Source organism: Rhinatrema bivittatum, chromosome 2 (genome assembly GCF_901001135.1).
Source record: "Rhinatrema bivittatum chromosome 2, aRhiBiv1.1, whole genome shotgun sequence".
Taxonomy (NCBI): domain Eukaryota; kingdom Metazoa; phylum Chordata; class Amphibia; order Gymnophiona; family Rhinatrematidae; genus Rhinatrema; species Rhinatrema bivittatum.
Window position 1 is genome coordinate 599,704,803 of NC_042616.1, and position 25,978 is coordinate 599,730,780.

Sequence of the window (25,978 nt, forward strand, 5' to 3'; positions counted from 1 at the left end):
CAGTTGTCTCTTCTCAGCAATGCGGCCAGTGCTGGGGTGCAGCCCGTTTGCTTGGCACTGTCAGTCCGGCTTGAAGGGACTTTAAGTAAATGACGCAGTACGGTTCCTGTAGGATTGATCAGTCTGCAAAAACGTTATTCTTTAGGAGGTAGTTTTATAGCCTTGCATGTAAAAGAAAAAAAACCAAAACGTCATTGAATCTGCGCATAAGATACACCGGTTATCAAAGTAGACTTACGCAAACAAGTTGCACCAGCTGAAATAGATGCACACATTTTCCCAGAAAATTGACACACGTACTTTTTAATATATATAATCCAAAATTATGTGCGTCAGTCCAAACCGCTCTCCACATCTGTGCCCAGGAACGTCTCCACTCACTTTGTATACATTTAAATTTGCACACAACCCTGGCGTGCAAGTTCACCCGCAGGTCTGGGAGGCAATTTTGTAAACGCCTCTCCCTGCGCCTGAAATGCTGTGTTGGCCCCCCCCCCAGAAGACCCTTTGAAAATTACTCTCAGGGAGGGCAATTTGATAACCATGCAGGCTAAGGTAAAGTCCACGTGTACTTTTATTAACGCAAACTTTGCTTTGAGAATTCCCGTGTAAGGGGACTGGTACATGCACCGAGTTACACCTGCTCTATCAAGGGGAATAATTTATGCGGGCGCGTATAGTCATTTTGAAAATACAAAAGTATGTATGCACAGGCCCCAGCGCCATCCTCCGGAAGGTCTCTCCACGGCGCGCAGAAAAGTTCACGAGGAATTGGGTTTCCTGCACTGAGCCCCTGACGATTTCACAAAAGCCGTTTCTGCATAGAAAGCCGGGTTGTATGGACGTAAATGGCTCTGAAAATTCAGCCTGACTGAATGACTGTTCTTTGCTGAGTAAGCGAGTTATTTGTATCCCCCCTCCCCCCGGTATCATACAGTCGATTTTTGTCACAAGCCCAGATGCAGTCAGCAGTACGAATGGCAAGAATTCAGTAATTGCATGTTATTCTATAGCAGAGACTCGCCGTGTCCGTACAGTGGAATACCGTGAAGTCTCCTAGTGTCTGGATTAATCCCTGACAGCAGCTGTTCAATGCACGGATTTAAGCAAGCGGGCTGTGCTTTCCCTGTTGCATACATATTCTGCATGCCGTATTGGTAATGAGCATTTCCTGAGATTTTTCTTCTATGTTTCAGAGTGGTGCTTTGAATACCGTATGCATTTTTGGTGACTGACTGGTTGGGATTTGGAGGAAGATCAGTTCCTCAAGTTGATTTCCCCTCTCTTCTGTGCAAAAAAAAAAAAAAAAAGAATTCAGTCTAATGTGTTTTTGTCCAGCCCGCTGGCTCAGCGTCAGTGCTGTGCACTGCCATACAGAGGAACCAGGGATCAAATCCCGGCTCGGGTCTTTCGCTTCCCGGGTTGGCCAGGGCTAGTATTCATGGCCTCTGGGGGTGAGGAAGTCCCAGTCATTGTGCAGTGGTGACACCTAGTGGCTGGATTTAGAGCTCAAGATGACTGCAGGAGTCCTGATGCATGGTCCCAGCCAAAGACTGAGCGCTGCAATGAGCAGACTAAAGCAAGTTGGGAGAAAATATAAAATGGAGGAAAAATCCACGGCTAGAAGTGAGCAGAGGCTTATGGTGCCAGTTTGGTTTCAATTCCCAGCCTTGGTTCTGACTGAGCAAAGGAAACTGTTGGAATTACACCCCCCCCCCTCCCCTCTGACCTCCATTTCAGTGGGGCATTAAGACGAGTCCTTCATTCACACCACATAAGTTCTAAAATATTCCTGAAAATAGTTTCTCCCCCACTCCTGCCCGGTATATTTTAGAAGACCGTTTTCTCTCCCAGTGATGAAGCAAAGGGCTATTTGTACTATCGCCTGATATCTTTATATAATACGTATCTCAAGGCTATAATATTAATTAAACATATTTTGGCTGCAAGAACTGTGGGAAACAAGCCCACCCCGAAAGAGTCCTGAAGCCTTTTTTGTTCAGTGAATTAAATGAATTGCAAAGTGGAGAATTTCCATGGTTATGAGGTAGACAAATCCAAAAACACAGCACGAGCTGGGGCTGCACTTTATATAACAGTTAATACACGTCAAGCGCAGACAAATTTTCTTGTTGGTCCAAAGTTCTTTGCATTAATAATTTTTTAATATGGCAGCTTCACTGTTTAGACACAAAACATTTCAATACAATTCCACGGGGCCCCCGACACGGATCCCGTGTTTCCCCAAGCTAGCTGCGTTGGGAGGGACAGCACAGTTAGGAAATTATTCTGTAAAAACAAATGTAAATTATCACGATTCAGCAGGACCACCAAAATAAGGGCTACAGCCGGCACTAACGTAAAAGATATATCAAAATATGAAGATTTAAATATATTGATTTAAACTCATATAAATATAGCCGGGTGTCGCAAGACATACATTTCTCTATACAGTATAACAGGTTACAGGGAGTGCAACGATCTTACGGGAAAGCAGTGATTTAAACGCTCAAGAAGTTTTGGCGCGAAGCCACTAACCAATCAGGAAGCAGGAATAAGCAGCCAATCAGAAACTAGCAAACAAAACTCAGGTAAAAAGACTCCACTCTAGTTCGCAATTCAGACCATTAGGTACTACAGTATCCAAAAGACAGATCCATTTTTGTTCTCTTTTAATCAAAATCTCCCGTGCGGGAGGTCGGACCACATTGATAATGAAGAATTTTAAATCAGACACCGTGTGAGAATGCTGAACCCAGTATCCACCAACGGGGCATTTTCTCTATGATTTTTAATATTCGATCGATGCGCTATAATATGGGTTTTAATCATCCGGGACATTTTACCTACATACAATATTGAGCAGGGACAACTAATAACATACACCACCCCCGAAGATGTACAGTCAGACAGGCCGCGTAAGGCGAAATTTCTCTTCGTGGTTGGGTGTGAAAAATTTGAGATGGCCATTGTTAGAGGGCACTCGGCACACTGGCCACAGGGGCTGTGACCACTTGTAACGTGAGATTGTCTACTTTCTGAGTCATAACCCGTATGAACAAGCATATCTCTTAAGTTTTTACCCCTCCGGTATGTAAAACGGAGAGAAGTATTGAGAGCAGTGCTCAATGACAACGCCGACCAATGTTTCCGTATGATGTTAGAAATGGCATTACTTTCAGTTGAAAAGGGAGGATACAATTAACAGCATTTTCTTCTGACTGGTTTTTCGGTAAAAACAGTAAATCTCGATTAACATATAATGCACGTTTGTATGCATTCCTTAAAACCTTGTGAAGGTACCCTCTTGCGCTGAACCTCGCTGTCACCTGCTTAGCCTGTGTTATAAATTTGTGCTTCATAGAACACAACTGGCGAAGCCTTAAGAACTGGCTGGAGGGAATATTGTTCTTAAGAAGACGCGGGTGACAGCTATCAAAGTTCAACAGGGTATTTCTTATTTATTTATTTATTTAATATATATTTCTATACCGGACTTCACGAATAGAAATTCACATCAGGCCGGTTTACATGGAACTTCGGGGAAAAACAAGTGTAACCAAGAACAAGAAGGCTGAATCAAGCAAAGTTACATAAAACAGGGGCATTGAACTTGGGGGCTAGAGTAGCCAGGAAGAAAGGTAAGGCGGAAATAAGCAACAAATAAATAATAAATAACTGGTTATGAGATTGGTAATTATCTCATTCCTTAGGCTGAGTTCGAAGTGGCATTTTGACTAGGGGAAGGCTTGGAGGAAAAGCCATGTCTTCAGTTGTCTTCGAAAGGTATGAAGGCAAGGTTCCAGTCTTAGGTCGGTCGGAAGTCTGTTCCAGAGGACCGGGCCTGCTGTGGAGAAGGAACGTTCTTTGGTGGTTTTTAGATGGGTGTATTTTGAAGGTGGGACTTGTCAGTATCTTTACGGAAAATTGCGGTAGAAACACTTTCATTGTTTATGGAAAGCAAGATATCAAGAAACGGAATCTGAGTGAGCTGAATGTTGTGGTTAAATTGTAAATTTATATTGCAGTTGTTAAGCCAATCTAAGAAAACAAAAAACTGGACATCAGTACCAGCCAGATTAAGAATACATCATCGATGTATCTTAGCCACAGATGTAAAAATTTGGACCAGTCTGATGGGTATATGAATTTTTCTTCAAATGTTGCAACATAGAGGCAAGCCAGGCTCTCACGGTGTCTGATTTAAAATTCTTCGTTATCGATGTGGTCCAACTTCTCGCACGGGGGGGGGGGGGGGGGGCGCAATTATCCTGAGATTTTGATTAAAAGAGAACAAAAATGGATCTGTCTTTTGGATACTGTGGTACCTAATGGTCTGAATTGCGAACTAGAGTGGAATCTTTTTAACTGAGTTCCGTTTGCTAGTTTCCGATTGGCTGCTTATTCCTGCTTCCTGATTGGTTAGTGGCTTCTCACCAAAACTTCTTGAGCATTTAAATCACTGCTTTCCCGTAAGATAACTGCACTCCCTGTAACCTGTTATACTGTATAGAGAAAGGTATGTCTTGCGACATCCGGCTATATTTATATGAGTTTAAATCAATATATTTAAATCTTCATATTTTGATATATCTTTTATGTTAGTGTCAGCTGTAGCCCTTATTTTGGTGGTCCTGCTGAATCGTGGTATTTTACATTTGTTTTTACACAATAATTTCCTAACTGTGCTGTCCCTCCCGACGCAGCCAGCTTGGCAAAACACTGGGTCCGTGTCGGGGGACCCGTGGAATTGTATTGAAATGTTTTGTGTCTAAACAGTGGAGTTGCCATATTAAAAAATTATTAATGCAAAGAACTTCGGACCAACAAGAGAATTTGGCTGCACTTGATATGTGGTAGACAAAAACATCTTTTCTCTGAGCCAAGAAGACTTTATCTACATGTGGAAGGACCCCTTTGCGTAACCTAAGAAAATCCATCCCCTCATACCGAGAATGGTACAGTCCAGTGCACAGGCCTTGGAATGGTGTGGCCCACAGGGGCTATGACCCGCCCAAAATCTGGCTCTTCTTGCGGAAGCGCTGCGGGAAATCTGAGGCCAAGCTGGGCAGGCAGCAGGAGGAGAGCAGAGTTGTGTGTTTGTTGGGCCACGTCCTTCACCTCTGCAGCTCTGGCCCTGACTGCAGCTTTGTAGCTCATGGGATTCTGTACAGCCGTGTGCTTTAAAGACGCACTTGGGACTGGCAGCAAAGGAGGAGGATGTGGCTCGAGGCATCGCCGCTCTCCTCCTCCTCCTGCCGCTAATTAACAGGGAAGAGAGAAGTGGGATCAAAGGCAGGGGGAAAGTGAGGGGGTGAAGGCAGAGGGAGGGAAAGATGAAGGGGGGGGCCAGAGAGGGAGAGAGGGACCAGTGGGGGGTCAGGAGCATGGAGGGAAGAGGTGGAGTTTGCTTGGCTTGCCCCTCCCCCAGCCAAAAAGCCCTTCCACTGCTCCTGGCCCAGTGCATTCCTCTGGATTCACAGCATGTGTCCTCTGCCAGCCAGGGGTGTATCAGGATCCTTAAGACTTCTTCGGGAAAATGGGAGTGCTTGGCAAGTGTCTGGGCTTCTGAAAGAGTTATCTTTCAAAATGGCTTGGAGTCCTACAGACTGCTGACTGACCACAAGCCAATAGTTAGTCTCATCAACAGCAAAGACCTGGATAGAGTACCTTTATGATGTAGAAGATTACTCATCCGACTGATAAAGTTCAACCCAGTGGCAGAATACATGCCTGGGAAGGATTTACTAGTAGCAGATTATGCTACTTTGGCACCTTGGACTACACTCTGACCCATGACAGACTGGACCAGACCCATCAAGCTCCTTGGAGTCTGCTCAAAGCAGCGATCCGCAGAGAGTTGAGACCACCAGATCAGGCCAAATAGTGAAACTCTTTGTTGGCCTGGATTTATAGTCTGGAGATGGACCGCTGGGGCGGAATAATTCCCATCTGTTTCATGGGATATATCAGTCTACTCATTGCTCTTAGAGCTATTTAGTGATGCTCATTGGTTTCCCAGTCTTTGAAAGTGTTCATTACAGAAAAGGGAGAAGATGTGACGAGGAGTATAAAGAATGTGCAGTTACGGGCTTTGTTAATAATGTTGTTCGTGAAGGTCGTGGGGCGTCAGAGGGCACCCTGGGAAGCAATAGAGATGTTCACTAATTCCTGTTCGGACTGTGTGGTTTAGTCACTCTGGGATGGGGCCTCGTTATACCTAAATAACCAGCACATAACCATGCATAATGTCACAGCGCTGGCCTTGGAAAAGTTGGCTAATTGCTATAGGGGAACTTGCTTGTTGATCTATGGATGCTGGCACATAACCTAGGGGTCATTTTTTATTCTAATCTGTTAACTACTCAAGTGGCAAGGATGGAGAGGATTGCTTTCTTGAAATTGAATTTACTAAGGCCATTAATTAATATTCTCCCCACCTTGATTTTTGCTTAGTGATACAAGCCTTGGTTTTATTTAATTTACATTACTGTAATTCTTTGCATGCCGGGTTGCCTAAATATCTTTTGCATGTTTTCCAGCTTTTTCAAAATTTTATTTATTTATTTATTTTGAACTTTTATATACCGGCATTCCTGTAAAGACTATAAATCACACCAGTTTACAATAAACATAACATTGCATTTGACCGTTACATGGAACAAAGTGAGGGACAAGTAAGTAATAGGAAAACCGGGGCTGCGAACTTGCCCGTTGAGATAATTAAGAATAACCAAAATAGTTAATAAATAAATGAATATTTCAAACGGAACTTGATAAATACTTAATAAGTCCAATTAACATATTTGAGGACCGGAGTATAAGAATCCATTCAAGTGAACAGAACAGAAGTCTTCATTCTGGGAATGCTAGTTTGAAGAGCCATGTTTTGAGTTTGTTTTGAATGAGAGAGGACATGGATCTTGACGGAGGTCCAGAGGGAGTGCATTCCATTGTGGGGGGCCTGCTGTAGATAGGGCTCGTTTCCTTAAGGATGTTTTTGCTGGGGGGGGCATATAAAGTGCCTAGATAGGCTCTTCTAATCGGTCTGATGGAGTTATGAGGACGTAGTTGGATGGTGAGCTCAATAGGGGAGAGATTGTGTAAGGCTTTGTGAATTATAGTAAGGACTTTATAGAGAATTCTGTATTTGATGGGGAGCCAATGGAGGTTATAGAGGATAGGGGAGATGTGATCTCTTTTTTTTGTGTTCGTCAGAATCCAGGCGGCGGAGTTCTGCAGCATCTGTAGGGGTTTGATGGTGTTAGCGGGAAGGCCGAGAAGAAGAGAGTTGCAATAGTCAATCTTTGAGAAGATGATGGATTGAGTACAAGACGGAAATCGTGAAAGTATAGGAGGGGTTTCAGTTTTTTTAGGACTTGCAGTTTGAAAAAGCATTCCTTAGTGGTGGTGTTTACAAATTTTTTAAGGTTAAGTTGGTTATCCAAGAGAACGCCAAGATCTCTTATATGGGGCGAGTGATTGAGGTTAGCGGAATGCATGGAGGTTGGTGTGGTGAGAAGCAGGTTGTTGTCCTCTTGGGAGATGATGAGGATTTCCGTCTTGTTGGTGTTGAGGACTAGATTGAGGCTGGAGAGGAGCATGTTAATTGAATGGAGGCAGCTATTCCAGAAGCTTAGGGTTTTATGTAGAGATTCGGTGATCTGAATGAGAATTTGTATGTCGTCCGCATAAAGGTAATGTGTGAACTTTAGCTTAGAGAGTAGGTGGCAGAGAGGTAGAAGGTAAATGTTGAAAAGGGTTGGTGAGAGGGAAGATCCTTGGGGGACTCCCCAGTTGGAGCTGACCGGATGAGATTCTTTATTGTTTATTTTGACCTTGAAAGATCTGTTGCAAAGGAAGGATTTGAACCAGCTGAGTGCCGTACCAGTGATGCCTATGTCTGCAAGGCGGTCTAAGAGGATTGCATGGTTGACGGTGTCAAAGGCCGTGGATAGATCTAAAAGAGCCAGTAGGTATGGTTGTCTTTTATCCATGTTCATGATAATTGAGTCTGTGAGAGAAATTAGAAGGGATTCTGTGTTAAGAGATTTACGAAATCCAAACTGAGATGGAGCTAGGATATTGTGTTCCTCCAGGTAATCTGAGAGTTGTTTGTTGACAATTTTCTCCATAAGTTTGGTAATGAGGGGCAGGTTGGCAATAGGACGGAAATTTGCAGGGTCCGCTGTCAAAAGGTTAGGTTTTTTAAAAAGAGGTTTTAAGATGGCATGCTTAAAAGTGTCTGGAACTAGACCTTGAGTTAGAGAGCAGTTAATAATTTCTGCGATAGGTTTAGCAATGATGTTTGGGATGGAGATGAGAAGGTTCGAAGGAATGGTGTCCAAAGGGTGGGAAGAGGGTTTGAGTTTCTTAAGAATGTTTTCTCTCTCAAGTGAAGAAGTAGTCTCGAAGGCTTCGAGCGTTGCAGTTCGTTGAGGAGAAGTTGTGAGGGTGGAGGGGGGTGGAGGATTGGATGAAGAGAGAGGGTTAATAAGTTTGATGATTTTGTTCTCGAAGGAATTAGCAAGTTCTGTGGCTTTGCTGAGAGCTTGGTCGTCTGGAAAAGTCGGTGGGGTAGGTTTGGTGAGGGCCAAGACATAAGAGAACAGTGCTTTGGAGTCAAAGATGAAATGGTGGATTTTTTAGCGAAGAAATCTTTCTTTGTTCTGAGAATGGTGTTTCTATAGGCGTTTAGGGTAGATTTGTAAACAGCCAGATTTGTAGAGGAGGGGGTTTTGCGCCATTTATGTTCTTTGCTTCTGAGGTCTTGTTTTAGGGACTTCAGTTTAGGTGTAAACCATGGTTTTCTGTTGTCCGGGGAATGGGGTAACGCTTTAATGGTTAGGGGGCAAGTTACCTCTGCGACTTTGTTGGTGATTTTAAACCAGGATGTGGTGATTTTAAACCAGCAGTTGCGTCTGACAGGTCAAGTTGTGTCAATTCCTTGGAGAGTTGGTTCCCTAGGAGATCCAACGAGCAGGGTTTTCTGAATTGGACTGAAGTTTTGGGGTAGGAAAGAGGAGGAAGGACTGAGGACTCGAGGACCATAGAGATAATCTGGTGGTCTGACCAAGGGACTGAGGAACAAGTGGGTTTGGAAGAGAGAGAGATGCCTTCATTAATGAAGATTAAGTCCAGTGTATGGCCCGCTTTATGAGTGGGGCTATTAACGATCTGTTGGAATCCCATGTAGCTGAGAGTAGATAAGAGAGTATCACAATTAAGGGAGTGCGGCAATGTGTCCACATGTAAGTTGAAGTCTCCCATTATTATTGCAGGGGTGTCAGGTATGAGATGTTTAGCGATGTATTCAATGAGGGGAGAGGGGTCGGCTTCAAGGATTCCTGGTGGAGCATAGATAAGGCAAATTTGGAGGTGATTGGATTTGAAGCAGGCACATTCCAGGTTGGAAACTGAATTAGCGTGTTGCAGGGTTAGATTTAAGCCTTTTTTTGCTGCTAGAAGAAGACCGCCTCCACTTTTTTTGAGTCTTGGGATTGAGAAGATGTCATAGATTTGCGTGGGAAGTTGATTAGTTAGAACTGTGTCCGTGGGTTTCAACCAAGTTTCTGTGATTGCACAGATGTCTGGTTTAGCTTCCAGAAGGTAGTCGTTAAGAATGTGGGATTTCTTTGAAAGAGATTGGGCATTAAACAGAGTTAAGGAGAACAAAGACAGGGCAAGTAGTTGCGTGATGGGAGAGATCATAATCGGAATGAGCCTTTTTTGGTGGATGGTGTGAAAAGTTGAGTGTTTAACTCTGCTTCTGGTTTGATTCCTAATGATGTGGCAGTTAGGATATTACTTAATGTGGCAGTTAGGATAGTGGCATAATAGTGGCAGTTAGGATAGTTAGGATAAATGTGGCAGTTAGGATAGTATTTGGCTTGCATTATAGAGAGAGCATTTCCTGTCGCTTAAAAGGGCTGCACTGGTTGCTTGTTGTGCAAAGAATTTGCTTCAAATTGTTAACTCTTATACACAAAGCGTAATATGAGGAATCATTTTGTTTGAAGGATAAAATATCTTATGTACCATCCTGAAATCTGCGTTCTGCTTCACAAAGTTTGCTTAGTGTTTCTTCCATATCTCAACCTAAGTTGAATGTTACCCGGGTTAAAGCTCGATCTGTTATTGGTCCTGTATTCTGGAATTCTCCTCATTGGAAATTCGCAGCCAGCCAGATTATCTTAAATTTAGGAAGCTGTTGAAAACATTTCTATTTTTGCAAGTTTATTATACAGAATTTTATATAGGTCTCTGTTTTATTATTTTATTTCTGTGATTTTTGTATTGTAATTTTTATTATATTTATTTGTAATCCACTTTGATGTTTTTGAAATTTATGAACTATAAATAACACTAAATAAATAAATAGCTAAATAAATACATGAGAGAACAACAGGCCCTGTTTTCCTAAGAACATTTCAAACTGCCATTCAGAAAGAAATGGAGTCAGTGTGGGTTGTGATACCGAAAGGGAAAATATTTGTAAAAGTATAACTTGGTTTTGTACTGTAGCGTTACATAAAAACATCATTTTTTTCAGTTTCTGTAATTGGCATATTGGCATATAATGTAATACACCCTTTGGAGTAAAAAGAAAAGCTTTAAAATCTGCACTCTGCGTCTGCTTTTGGTTACTGAACTCCAGTACCTAGAAGTCGACATACTACGTTACTTGTTTGAGCATAATTAAAGGCATGTTTCTGTAACATAAAGCTCCATTTACAGGCTAAAACGTAAAACATATTTACTATCTGGGTTCAATGTCAGGTCTAAGTTAAAGGCCTGAAATGAAAATTCCACCCACCAGCTAGCAGTAAATACTTGGTGTGTATATAATTGATTTATAAAAGTAAACATTTCACAGTCCCTGGGGAAGTAGTCCCAGTTATTGCTCAATGGCGATACTGGGTGGGCAGAGGACTGCAGGTCCAAGGTTACTTTACTCCGAAGGGACCTGCAGTCTGACCTCTAGCCAAGGGCCAACACTGAATAAGAACATAAGAAATTGCCATACTGGGTCAGACCAAGGGTCCATTAAGCCCAGCATCCTGTTTCCAACAATGGCAAATCCTGGCTACAGGTACCTGGCAAATACCCAAAAACTAAGTCTGTCCCATGCTACTGATGCCAGTAATAGCAGTGGCTATTCCTTAAGTCAACTTGATTAATAGCAGTTAATGAATGCCTGGGCTGTGTTGGGTGGGGATATAAAATAGAATGGGAAAAGCCTGGAGTAGTTGTGAATGAAGGCTCATGGCATTGTAGCCCAAAAGGTGGCAAGTTTGGATCTGAGCTGGAAGATCAAAGGAGGATGTACCCCTATCCCTTCCCCAACCCAAAACAATACAAATATTTAAAAGTGCACACAGCAAGCAGGGATAGTCATGGTTTATCAATAAACATGCTATTTTAAAGTCCTTAAGTGGAAAAGGTTTCAGCTGTTCCTCCTCACCCTGCCGTGAACCTCTGGCTGGGAGCTGCTGCGTGCATAATGGTGTTACCTCATAGGGTAGGCGAGCCCTTAAGTTCTGCAGTGTGTGTGTGTGTGATGTCATTTGTGACATCATAGCCAGCATAGCCCCATCAGCTTGAGAGAGAGAGAGAGAGAGTGACGTGACAGGATCGCTCTTGCTTCCATGACTGATTCCCAAGTTTCAGGGGTCACTCTGGCGAGGCTGATTTTAAGAATTAAAAATAAATAACAGGTCATAAAACCGTCAAATGATCCAGCGTATGGTGGACTGCGCTATGTGCAGCGCTTTCTTCTGGTTATCACTGATGAGGCATATAAAGATAACAGAGTAGTAAACCTTGCTCATGGGATTGTGAACTAGTGATTCTCACATGGAATGAGGGTATGTAAAACACATAAATAAGTATATAAATCACTGGCTAACAACAGTGTAACAAAGGTCAACACAGACGAAAGGTGATTGTGCAAGTCGGTGTGAAGAAAGGGCTGCGGATAACCAATTCTTGGCCCTTAAGTTACTGGTTTCTTAAAACTTCTTGGTTGCCAAGCAGAACTGAAAGGTTTAGTCATCCCCAAAGAAAACCATGAGCCAAAAAATAAAAATAAATGCACAGCTCCACCTCAGGATCCCACTTTACTTTATTATTGTACCTCCTCTGCTTTTTTGGCTGTTCTGACCTCAGTCCAAGGGCTTTCAGATCCAGCTCCTGATAGTCCCGAAACAATGGCAGATTCCGTAGGAGGAACAATTGGAGAGCAGCCTTATGGCTGCCTGCTCTCTGAGCTTATCCCTGCAGTGACTGCAGAGGGGAGAGATTTGTAGTCGCCCCATAACACTGCTAAACGTCATTAGATTTTGTGTTTAGGATCTTAATTTTTTTTAAAAGAAAGTTACAGGTTCAGCATTGAAGGGACTGAGAAAACTAGTTTTAGAGTAAAAATGGTTTCCAGTTAGCATTTGTATATAGATATAGCAGATAGAGAGGGAAAGTGTTTCTATTGTTTTGGTTCATCTTTCCCCCCTCACACTTTCCCCATCATTCAGAAATCTGGTTGTTTGCTCTGCGAGACTGCGATGGATGCGAGCTGAGCTGTAGGGAATCGTTCTCTTGCTCTGGCATTTATTTTGGATTGCTTGCATGTTGGTGTAACTGTTGGCATGCCTGCCTACTGATGTGCTAATGTGTGTTTTCTTTTCCAGGGACAGTTCTGTGACTATTGTGACTCTGGAGACCCCAATAAGGCTCATCCAGTTACCAATGCTATCGATGGAACAGAGCGCTGGTGGCAGAGCCCCCCTCTCTCGTTAGGCTTGAAATACAATGAAGTCAATGTCACTATAGACCTAGGGCAGGTGAGTATTATTATTATTACTAATAGTGTAAACAGCAAGGATTTTGTAAGTGGTTTTACATGGGGTTTTGTTTTTTTTTTATTCATCAGTTTCTTCTTTGTTCTCCTTATGGGCTTCTAGTTCAATTGAAGGCGACCACTACTTTAGACGATGATATTGTGAACCTTACTTCACAGCTAGCTGCATCCCGTCTACCCCAGCCATTGCAGCTACAATTCTCAATCTGGCCAGTAGGCACCGCTGTTGAGCAAGAGCAGGGAACTCCTTGCCTCACCTCCGCAGCATCCTCAGGCTTGGCTGGTCTGAGAAAGAGCAGATGGGCCCATGAATTGAAGCCACATCTCCCGTATAAGCCAGCGAGCCAACCGCCGGCCCATAAACTTCCCAGCTTCACATATTCAGTAGCTCAAAAAGAGCCACCTAAAGCATCGGTCCTAAAGACGGATCAGTATTAGAATAGCGAGTAAGCGAGAGAAAAGAAATAGATTTTACAAAGCGGACAGCGTGTGTGTGAAATGGGACATTTGTTTTACCAGTAAAGGATGATAAAAGAGGTGGAAGGGAAATGAGAAGGGTGCACAAGCAGGGGGTGAGGAGGAGCAGCCATGGGGCACGCAAGAGAAGCTGAGGTGCAAAGCCAGCCAGGGGCAGAGATTTTGGTCTTTGCATATATGCAATGTGATGTGAGGATCCTGCAGCAGGCTGAGTGGAGTTCAGTGTGCATGTTTGCAATCTTGCTGTCTTTTATTATCCACTTAGCAATATGTTTTATTATATTGACTGCAGCTTGGAAACCTTTAGCAAGAGGGAAGCACAGAAGGTTTTCAAGGTCGGACCAATGGCTCCTTGCCATGCAGGAGATCTGGGTTCAGTTTCCAAGCCTTGCTGTGTCTCCTCAGGCGGGCTGAGGTTGGTGCAGGGGAGGGGGAGGCTGTACAGGCAGGAGGCAGCGTGGGCAGTTCCTCGTGGGAGGGGAAAGGGGTTTTTCAGGGAGTCCCGGAGGTCACACAACAGCAAGGCCCTGTGGCCAGACTTGCGGACTGCAAGCTGCAGTTGGTGTGCGCTGGGCTCTGCAAGAAGCTCCAGTCTGTGGCCCCTGGTCGAGGACTGGCCCTGCAATGACTAGGCTAGATAGGAGAGGGTAAAAAAACCACACACACACACAGAAAATCAGTGAAAATCCCAGGTGTTTGTCAATGAAGGCCCATGGCGCTGTAGCCCAACAGAGAAACCAGAGAGGAGCAGCAGGAAAACTGCCAGACCCAAGACAAATACATTGTTTTCAAACTAAATGGAATAAAATACAATGGGTCTGCTCCTTGTATTAGAGACTTGTGCTGTTCATGTACCAGGGCTTATCCTCCTGTTTCTGACAGAAATTATGGAAATATGTGAGTGTAACAGAAGTGCAAAGTCAGCAATTTTCTGACTTTTCAGTTTTCAGAGTTTTGGGGCATTTCCTTTAAATTGTCGAATATTGTATGTCCTGTAGTTTCTTGCTTGATTACTTTGTTCCCTGCAGTTCTGTTTCTCTCATGGTTGTATTGCACTGAATCAAGCCTCACTCTGTCTGTCACTTGGGGAATTCTGCAGAAAATGTATCTGAATAAATCCTCACAATTTTAAAAAACAGTTCCATAATTTTACTAGTGGCCCTACTCATGGGATTTGATCTTTGAACCACCTTCTGTGTAATGAGGCCTCTTGTCAGCAGAATTCCTGAATCACAAAACTGCCCAATCTATTTTTCTCATGCTTGCAAAATGTGATTGGGGCCAGCTTGAAAGAGATTTGACTCTGTCTGGTAGAGATTTACTTAGGGATTCCACCTCACCTATGTCCACCCACATGGGCTGTCCTAGGCCTGGTGTTGCTCTGTTTTTTCATGGAATTGTAGCTCTGGTTTCCATAAAAAAACACAAAAAAACCCAGGACTACATTTCCATGCATGCACTGGGGCAAAACTGGGACTGGAACAGCCTGTTCTGGTTGACATGGGTGAGGTGGCAACCGTACATTTACTTCTCTGACTAGTTTTTGCACACCTGAACTTTATGGCATAGAAGCTTTATTTAGCTGGGAGACAGACTGGGGGCTTGAATGGTGCTCTGGGGGACTGAGCTCCATATTTTCAGGACATTCCTCAGAGAGGTGAAATGGCAGTGACTGTTGCAGTAAAAGGCCTAGAAAGCCCTACCTCCATGACTAGAACTCTATCTTATTTGTTATGTTTTAACACATTTCTTAAGTGCTTGTCAGATGAGATTAATGCAGAACACTAGAGGGAGTGTACTCTTGATGTTTTTGCTTTTGCATTAATGACCACAAACAAGCAGTGTAAAATGCATTAAAAAGTCATTGCAGTTAATGGATGCCCAGGGTGGTCGGATGTAATTTAACTAAGCTTGACAGTGTCCCAATATATAAGTTTTGCAGTTAGTGTAGCTGGGTTTAAAAAATGTTTGGATAAGTTCTTGGGGGGAGAAGTCCATTAATCAAGTTGACTTAGGGAATGGCCTCTGCTATTACTGGCATCAGTTGCAAGGGATCTACTTAGTGTTTGGGTACTTGCCAGATTCTTATGGCCTGGATTGGCCTCTGTTGGAAACAGGATGCTGGGTTTGATGGACCCTTGGTCTGACCCAGCATGGCAATTTCTTATGCTCTATCTGAAAGGACAACTTTGTATAGATAAGAACCTGCTGTATCTGGGCACTCTGTTATTCATGAGGTGGGATGAGTAGTCCTTCTCCATAAGGGAAAGTTTATACTTAGGACTTGTATTTTTAGGTTTTAAATGATAAATATGGATAAAACCCCTCTTGCAAAAAAAAAAAAAAAGGTGTTTATTGGATAAATACTGGAAAAACACCACTACGCCTTAGTACTCTCTCACCCCTCCCATTGCCTGCCTTGGATCCTCCACTTTGCTTCTGTACCTTTACTCAACTGACAGCTCCTCAGCTGAACAAAATTTTAGCAGCTATTGGGCCTCCATTCTCTTCCTCCTCCTGCCAGCTCCGCTGCACAGTTATTCTCAGTGGGGAGCATCGGAGCTGGTGGTAAAAGGTCAGATTGAGAGAGGGGGGAGTTTGAGAGGGGGGAAGACAGGAATGGGGATAAAGTTGAGTACAGGCCGGTCGGGGGGAGAGAGAGAGGGCTGAGGCTGGGATTGGGGGGGCAGGCCTGGGTTTGTCGACAGGCACACTAGGCCCATGCCTCAGCATGGCAAGATTCTGGCGGGTGGCAGGCTGGCTGAAGATTTGCTGCTTCCCAGGCTGAGCTGAATCTCACTCAGCAGAGAACACAGCCCTTTGCTTGTGCTCTGACCCTCACCTTCCCAGGCAGGGTAAAGGGAACAGGGGCAGAGAGGCTTCTGCAAGTATAGCAGCTCTTCCACTCGACATTCAATTAGAGGCAAGCATTCAACCATTCAAGAAAAAGCTTAACACATGGTTGTTTGAAGAGGCCTATATAAAGTCAGGCTAAATCCCTTTTTTGGTCATTCTCCCATGTATTTTATTATTTTGTAAAGTATAGTACACAATTTATTTTATTATTTTAACCTAGAAATTCCAATGTGCTGCTTTTTTGTTTATAATTTCAGAGTATTTATTTATTTATTTCTTTATTTGAAGTCTTTTCTATACCGTTGTTAAGCGGGTGCCATCACAACGGTTCACAATAGGGCACAAAAACTATGTGTAAAATCCAGTATCTGGAATTCTAAACTCTTAAACAGGTGCCGTTAATTTACTGTAACATTGTTTCATAAAAAAAAAAAAATATATATATATATATATAATTCGGTGAGTGTTATAAGTCATGTCCGGTTTCCTCTTACTCAGTTATGAGATATCGTACTACTTTATTTTGGTTCTTTGTTGTTTAAAAAGAAAGAATAGTTTAGGATAAGGTAATGAGATGCACACACTTAAAGAAACAAGGTGTGTGAGTGTGAGCTAGACTGACTGCAACCAAAATTTCCCTGTTTTCTGCTCTCAGTTCTCTTTGTGGTATGCTTGCTTAAATAGCCATGTTTTTAAACTTTTCTTGAAGGTTCTGATGTTACTTTGTAGTCTGATTTCTAATGGCATATTGTTCCATATTGTGGGTCCTGCTAGAGATAGGGCCCTATCCCTTACCTGGGTTAGTCTGGTCGTCTTTACTGAGGGAATAGTTAGCAGTGCTTTGTTTGCTGATCTCAGATTTCTGTGAGAGGTATGTACACGTAGGGCTGTGTTCAGCCACTCTGCTTTTTTGTCGTGTATTAATTTATGTATGGTGCATAAAGTCTTGAATTGTATTCTTTGTTCAACGGGTAACCAGTGTAGTTCTATTAAGGTTTCGGTGATAGGGTCTCTTTTGCTTTTTCCAGTTAAAATTCTTGCCGCTGTGTTTTGAAGTATCTGTAGTGGTCTTATTGTGATGTATGGTAGGCCCAGTAGTAGGGCGTTACTGTAGTCAGTACTGGCAAAGATTAAGGCTTGTAATACTGAGCGGAAGTTGGTGGGTGTCAGTAGTGGTTTTAGTCTTCTCAGAGTCATAAGTTTGGCATATCCTTCTCTTACTTTTAGAGATACATGTTGTTTCATACTTAATTCTGTATCGATTATCACTCCTAGGTTTCGTACTTTCTCTGCTAGTTGTATTTTTTGGTTGTTTTTTAATGTAATTGGGTTCTGAATTATCGTTAAGTTTTTTCATTCTAGATGTAGGAATTCAGTTTTCTCTATGTTGATCACTAGTTCCATTTGGTTTAGAAGTTGTTTTATTATATCTAGGTACATGTTTTTATTTGGTTTTAATAGATCAATATGTTTATGGGTCAGAGTAATAATGGTTTGTCCCCAGTTGAATTGTAAATCGAAGTGAAGTGAATACAATGTGTTCGGTATATAAAAATGTTTAAATAAATAAAATAAATAAATCTTGTATTTCAGAGATTGGAAGAAGAGAAGGTGATCCTTGGCTATACCTAGCAGACCAAAGAAGAGCCATTGTGCTCCCTAAAACAGCTCCTCCCCTCCTGTTATTAAAAACATAGAAACCAAGAAGCACGATGGCAGAAAAAGAACATATGGCCCATCTAGTCTGCTCATCTGTCCAACTCCTCTCGCTCTTAACAATTCCCCTCGCTGTCTCAGAGATCCCCTGTACTTATCCCATGCTTTCTTGAATTCAGATACTGTTTTTGTCTCCTCAGGGAGGAGAGGGGAGGGATCGGACCTGGAGAAGACATAGCAAAGGCGGATCACTGTGGGGAGGTTAGGCAGAGCTGAGAAGATTAAGGAGAGGGGCTGGTGGATGAAAGTGGATCAGCTGGGGTATTTGTGCCTGCATGCGGGAGAGAGGGGGACGGGGTGGCAAGGTTTGTTTTGTGTGTGTGTGAGAGAGAGAAGGGATTGGCAATGGGCGAGGGTGTTTGCCAAATTGGGGGAGGGGGGGGATTTAGAGATGGGATGGGATGAAAGGGGGAAGTGGAGGGTCTGGTGCATGATAGGGACACCTTCCTCCTCTCGCTCCCCCACTGCAGTTTCAGATTCCATCCCCTAAATCCTGGCGCTTCCCTCCCTTCCCACCTCACCCTCCTTTCCAGATCCTGGAACCCATGCACCGCAATCCCTGATCCTATTCCTCCTATTATCTTTTTCAGTCTTTTCCATCTCCCATTTTCCCTATCCCCGATCCTATCTTCTTCTCCCTCTCCTCCACCCATCCTAAGTCCTCTTTCCTCTTCATCCCAGTCCTGGTCCTCCTCCTATTCCTATCCCTGGTTCTCTTCTCCTCTCCCCATCCCTGAGCCTTCTTTGCTGATACTTGAGATCCCTTTTCCTTCCCCAGGATGCTGGGCTTGATGGACCTTGGTCTGACCCAGAAGGGCAAGTTCTTATGTTCTGTACTTGTCTAAGCCTCTGTTAAACCCCACTATGATAGTCACCTTGATCACATTCTCTCACAGCACATTCCACAGCTTGATTGAGTGCTGAGTGAAAAAGTATTTTCTCTGTTTTGTTTTAAATGTTAGTTTCATGGAGTGTCCCCTTTGTTTTAGTATTTGGAAAGGTAAATGGCTGTCCTTTATTTACCCGTTCCACCCCACATCATATCATGTCCCCTCTTAGCCGCCTCTTTTCCAAGCTGAAGAGCAATAGCCTATAGAGTCCCTCCCTTTATCATTTTTGTTGCTCTCCTCTGCACCTTTTCTAGTTCTGCTTTTTTTTTTTGAGATGGGGGCGACCAGAAATGCACACAATCTTCAAGGTGTGGTCGCACCATGACTCGATACAGAGACAATAAGATATTTTCCGTTTTATTCTCCATTCCTTTTCAGATCGTTCCTAACATTCTATTTTCTTTTTTGACTGCTGTTTAGAGTTACCAACTGGCTCAGGATTTTCAGGATAGGTTGATCCAGTCCTGGTTTTACCCCATTGCACGCTGGGATTTATTCTGATTTACCTATTGCATTCCCTCAGAAAATCAAGACTATAAGTATGCAGGGGAGTAAAACCATGACTGGATCAACCTGTCCTGAAAATCTGGAGCCGGTTGGCAACCCTGCTGCTGTTTCCCTCTGAGCTAAGGTTTCAGTTTATTGTCCACAAGGTCCTTTTCCTGGGTGGTGACTCCCACTATGGAACCCAGCATTATTTACCTGGAGTTGAGATTATTTTTCCCCCATGTGCATCACTTGGCACTTTTCTACATTAAATTTCATCTGCCATTCAGTTGCCCAATCTCCTAATCTTAGAAGATATAAAACCAGAGGAGAAAGTCTTGTGTAGTTATGAATGAATGCTCAGGATGCCAGATGCCAGTCTTGGTTCTGATTGAGCTGAAGACGCGAAGGAGCAGAAAGAAACTGATGGATCTAAAATATTTTTGTGTGTGTGTGTGTGTGTGTGTGTGGGGGGGTGTTAGATTTCTGTAGCCATAGACTTTGGATATGAGCACCTCTCACTCCTGTCACATCTTGGGAGCCATCTCTTCTCCAAACCTCTACAAGCATATCTTCTGTGCACACCCACTCCAAGGGGTGCACCAGACTGTACCATCTCATCCATTTGTTAGGGCTTGTAAGGCTATGGGCCTTATGCTGTTTTGCTGTTTTTACTAAGACTTGCTCCAACAGAGCAGCATTGATTATTTTGAATATGCTGTGTTCCTGGGCAGCCCTTGAGAATAAACAGTGAAGGCTATATTTAAAATAGAACTGAAAATGGATAATACCAATTTACTATTGGTATATCATCTTCAGCTCAGAGATTTGCTTTGTTTCATGCTATGCTGGCCTTTCAGCTATTTGATGGCTATAAACATTTTTTTATCTTAATTTTTATTGGATTTTTAATATACACAGGATAAGAGAAAAAAGTACATGTGATTATTGCAGCATTCAGTACAACTAGTCATTTTTTTAATGATACTGTGCTAATAAAATTATTATTAGAGATGCATAAACTCTTTGATGGTAATCCTTCTTGCTCCCCCAAGGCCATATTCCATGTCTCTGGGCATTCTCTGTTCTCTGATTTGATTATCTAGGATCAGTTACTACTGCTATTACTACTACTGCTAACTTCCTTCTGCCACATTGTACATGTATTCATGTTCAAATCAAAATCTTATTCTCTTCCCTCTGACATTCCAGATGCTAGCATGATCATAAAGAAGAAACAGCTTCCTTATATTTCACGTTTCTGGGAAAAAAAACAGCATATACAGTACTCCTGGGAGGATTCTGCGCCAAAAAATTGAAAATTCTGTGCACACATCCTGTAAATTCTGCAGCATTCTACAGATTTATTTGTCAAAATAACACAGTATTTTTGCAAATCATCATCCTACATTTCAGTGCAATCCACTATTTTCATTTAAATAATAGTAAGGAAAACAAAGAACCTTCACATTTTTCTCACTTAGGGCCAGATTCATTAAGGCTTTTCTCCCATTTTGTGTCTATGGGAAAACCCCTTATTGAGTCAGGTACTTAGTGATTTCCTTCTGGCAGAAACTATCAAACTGTACAGAGAATGTTTATCTTCTTCATTTGAGAATCAATTAGTCTCTCTCTATCTCATATATACACACTTACAATATGCAATCACACACACACTCACACACAGATTCTCAGGCAGACACCTACCCACATACACCGGTTCACAACACACATGGGCTTACACATACACTGTCTCCCAGGGCCTGGGCCTCTTCTTCAGCTGCCAATCGGATGAGGTCATTTGGCGTCCCCTGGGTCCTGTTTACTTAGTGTTGGTGGCCTGGCGGATCGTGGTGTGAGCAACAGCAGGAGTCCTATTTAACCAAATGTCATCTCCTGCTGCCATGGGGCAGGTCTTGTGATAAGAGCTGCCAGACTGGCCCAGCAGCAGCAGCAGGAGGTAATGTTTGGTTGAATGTGATTCCTGTTGCCAGCTCCTACCCCTTCCTCTTTCCCTCTACTTTCACTCACTTTCCCTCCTCCTCCTTCCCTCTCCCTCCTCTCCATCTTCCCCCTCCTTAATCTCCCTCTCCCTCTTCCCCTCTTCTCCTCTTCCCCTCTTCCCCTCTTCCCCTCATCCTCAATCCCCCTCCTTCTTCCCCTCCCCCTCTCTTCCTCTGTCCCCCTCCCTCTTCCCCCTCTTTCTTCCTTTACTTCCTCTTCCTTAATCCCCCTTCTCCCCTCTGTCTTAATCCCCCTCCCTTTTCCCCTTCCTTCTCCCTCTTCCCCTCCTCCTTAATCCCCTTCCTCCTCCTTAATGCCCCTCCTTCTCCTCCTCCCTTTTCCCCCTCCTCCTTCCCTCCTTCCCTCCTTGCCTCCTCCTGCTTCCCCCCACAACCGTTATTTACCTTTCTCACAGTTCAGGAATAATATGCACTGACTGGGAAACAAACAGTGGAGTGCAATGATCCAACTCTTCAGGCAGGCTTGTGCAGCTTGATAATAATCAGTAGAGATGTACCTTACATTAGTTTTAAACAAATTAGACAATTTCAACGAAATTGTCTAATTTGTTATGGTTCAGGAGTACTCAAAAACGAAAGAAATTTTTCCGAAATTTCAGAAAAATGCGTATTTCGTGTTAGTGCTCGCTAACCATAGTCAGTGCACTAACTTTAAAATGTTAGTGCACACTAGCATGAAATTCAGGAACCATGAAAACAAACCCCCGAACCGCAGAAAAAACAAATTTACCCACGGGGGGGACGGACCCGAACCAAACCACGAAACGAAAACAACCCAGAAACGCATCTCTAATAATCAATGCTGTGCTGCCTCCCGCAAATCTGGCCCATGCTTCTGAGATCGCTTCTGGGATCACGGAGTCCTTTCTTTTCCGGCAGACTTGCTGAGCCATTATTTCCACGATCCTGTTTGCGTTTGAGGACGGAGCAACAGTGGGGCCAGGAAGCAGTGAATTCTGTGAAGTAAATATGAAAATCTGCATGAAGGGGGAAATTTGTGGAAATTCTGCATTGTGCAGTAGTGCAAAATTCCCCCAGGACTAATATAGGAAGAAAAGAGGGCATAGAGTAAAACAACAAATGGCTCCATCACTTGCGAGTCTGAATCCATTTAGTATTACTTACCTTGAGAAGAAAATAGAACAGAGACCATGCAAATAAGGAAAAGTAAACCAAATGTTATGAGTTATACAACCTTTGGGTGGAAGGCAAGCCAAATACTACTATTAAGGCAATACTTATATTGCTAGCCAAGAGCAGCATTAAAAGTACCTGTAGATGATCCAGAAGAATACTACAATGTAGTATATTAAGATGCAAGTATTGTACATCCAATTAAAGAGGAATGATACCTAGTGAATTCTTTAGATATCTGCAGTGTGGGGTTCCTGGAATTCTTTGTATTCTTTCACTCTGTGCTTTCTATGTGTAGGTGACTTCCTGTTTTTATTATTTTAAGTACAGGAACCTGTTGTGGAGGTGGACCCTTAGCCTGAGGTAGTGTTGGCGACACCTATGAGGGAAACCCCCACAGGTCCCCACCATCGGGAGGTGAGGCTAAGCAGGAAGAGAAGGCCAACTAGAGCTTTCCCAATACCAGCCTTCATTTCCCGCAGGTTGAGCCCTTGGGTACCGGGGCTGGCTGGACTTAGGTGGGCTTCCACGTGGATGATCCCGAGTGAATAGGCCAGAGAGCGGAATGCAGCAGTGATGAAGGGTCCCAGCAGGAGGCGAGATGAGGTCAGAGGTCAGGTCCAGGCAAGCAGTTGAGGGCAGGTGGCTAAGAGCGTGGTCAGGGTCAGGCAGAATGGTCGGAGGCAGGTGGCAAGGTTCAGAGTCAGGTTCAAGTCCGGTTAAGCCAAGGAGGTCTGTCCGAAGTAAGACAGGAGCAGAAACTGAAACAGGAGCAAGTACTGGAGCAGGAACTGGAACAGCAACGAAGCACACAGCAGAACAACGTGGACACCTGTTGCCAAGGCAGGCTCTGAATGTCAGAGCCTGCCTTACAAAGTGCAGTCGGTTGATGTCACCATCTGAGGCCGCCGGAGGCTTTCCCGCTGTGGCCCCTTTAAATCCTGGGGAAACACGCGCGCGCCTAAGGCCCACAGGCTGAAGAAGAAATGGCGGTATCTCTCCGCGCAGCAAGTTGGGAGGCCAGGTCAGCCCAAGAGGAACTCGCCGTGGAGCTGGAGGTCCAGGGATCGCGGGACGAGCATGGGCGCAGAGGCAGCTGCCCACCGCCACCAAGGAAGTCAGGCCAGCTCCGGAGGCCCGGCATCAGGAGTGAGTGAACCCGGCTGGGAAGCACAACAGAACCCAGGAGGTAAACATGCACTTCTTGTCTCTCTGTCTGCTTTGCACACAATACATAACAGAAGAAAAATGGGGAAAAATACAATAGTCCAGGGTGCTCCTTTGGATAGTTCATAATGTATTGTGCAATTTGCTGATATCAGGTCACGTTATCCTAGAAGTGATGAGGTGGAAAAAGAAGCTTCCACATTGCAGAAGAACCCGAAGAGTAATTTGTGAATGGAATGATCCTCCTGGATGTGCAGTTCTTGTCGAAAGGGAATGAGTGCAGAGCAGTGTGTTCAATTGGGATGAGGCATTCTGATGATGAAGACGATTTATTAGGATGTTTTATTTCATCATAATATATAGCTGGATAGAGACAACAGATTTACTATAGGTCTAATATTTACAAACTGTCAAGACTACTTCATGGGACCAAACATAAAAATGACGGCAGAAAAGGACAAAATGGTCCATCCAGTCTTATGCCAGTATCTGCTGCACCGTGTAGGTTACCCCATGCTTAACAGTTTCCCAGACCATAAAAGTCAGGGCCCTCATTGTTTGCCATCTGAATCCAGTTCCCCGAATAACCTTGCCATTGAAGCAAAGAGCAATATTTGAGTTCATAAAAGTATTAGGCTTATTGGTTTAAGGTAGTAACTGCCGCATCCGCAAGTTACCCCCATTCTTATTTGTTTCCACAGACTGGAAAAGTCGGGCCCCTCTTTGGTTGCTGTACAATTCCAATTCTCCTTTTCTCCCTGCCACTGAACCAGAGAGCAATGTTTGAGTCACATCAAAATATCAGGCTTATTGGTTTAGAGTAGTAACCACCGTATCAGCAAGTTACCCCCATGCACTCTTTTCTTTATTTCCATCCTTTAGCCTTTAGGAATCCACAGTATTAATCCATGCCCTTTTGAATTCCTTCACTATTTTGGTTTTCACCACCTCCTCTGGAAGGGAATTTCAGGCATCTGATCATCAGGCATCTGATGTTGGTTCTGAGATGTCCTCCCTGGAGTTTCATTTCGTGACCCCTAGTTCTACTGATTTCTTTCTAACAGAAAAGGTTTGATGTTTGTACATCATTAAAACCTTTCAGGTATCTGAAGGTCTGTATCATATCACCCCCGTGCCTCCTTTCTTCCAGGGTATACATATTCAGATCCTTAAGTCTCTCCTCAGATTTTCTGCTACTGACCCTACACCATTTTGGTAGCCCTTCTCTGGACCGCCTCCATCCTGTCTCTATTCCAGAAGTGAATACAGTACTCCAAGTGAGGCCTCACTAAGGACCTGTACATGGGCATCACCACCTCCATTTTCTTATTGGTTATTTCTCTCTTTATGCAGCCCAGCATTCTTCTGGCTTTAGCTATCACCTTGTCACATTCCTTCTCGATCTTCAGATCGCCAGACATTATCACCCCAAGATCCTGTACATCAGCCTTCCCCTCCCCCATCACATACAGCTGTTTTGGATTATCACATCCCAGAAGCATGACTCTGCACTTCTTGGCATTGAATCCCAGCTGCTAAATCTTCGACCACTCTTCAAGCTTTCATAAATCACTTATTTTCTCTACTCCTTCAGGCATATTCACTCTGTTGCAGATCTTGGTAAAATCCACAAACAGACAAACTACCTTCTATCCCTTCCGCAATGTCACTCACAAAAAATTGAACAGAACCGGTCCCAGTACGGATCCCCATAATACTCTGCTTAACATGGCTCTCTCCTCAGAATAGGTTCCATTTACCATCACACATTGTCTCCTGTCAGTCAACCAGTTTGCAATCCAGGCCACCACCATGGCGCTCACTCCGAAGCTTCTCATTTTGTTCACAAGCCTCCTATGCGGGACGGTCTCAAAAGCTTTGCTGAAATCCAAGTAGATAACATCAAGTGCTGTTCCTTGATCCAATTCTCTAGTCACCCAATCAAAAAAATCAATCATATTTGTCTGAGAGGACATTCCTCTAGTGAATCCATGCTACCTCGAATCCAGCAACTTACTGGATTGTTGATAGTTCAGTATCCTTTCTTTTAGCAGCATCTCCATTTATTTTCCCACCATCGAGGTGAGGCTAACCGGCCTGCAGTTTCCAGCCTCCTCTCTGCTACCACTCTTATGAAGTGGGACCAGAACCGCTCTTCTCCAATCTTGTGGCACCACTCCCATTTCCAGTGATCTATTGGAACAGGTCATTTATTGGACCTGTCAGGAAATCCCTGAGTTCTCATAGTATCCTGGGATGTACCTCATCCAGCCTCATGGACTTGTCCACATTCAGTTTTCCTAGCTCTTCCCATACATACTCTTCTGTAAAAGGAGTTGAGTCTAGCCCATTCCCTTCTATGGTCTTGTCAC

At 43.6% G+C, this 25,978-nt stretch overlaps 1 protein-coding gene across 1 annotated transcript in view; it reads left to right on the forward strand.

Moving 5' to 3' along the window:
* Window positions 1-25,978, forward strand: part of LAMA3 (laminin subunit alpha 3) — a 469,061-nt gene that overhangs the window by 32,940 nt on the left and 410,143 nt on the right. The window contains 1 exon segment of the mRNA XM_029591143.1: window positions 12,687-12,839. Coding sequence (XP_029447003.1) covers window positions 12,687-12,839 — 153 coding nt within the window.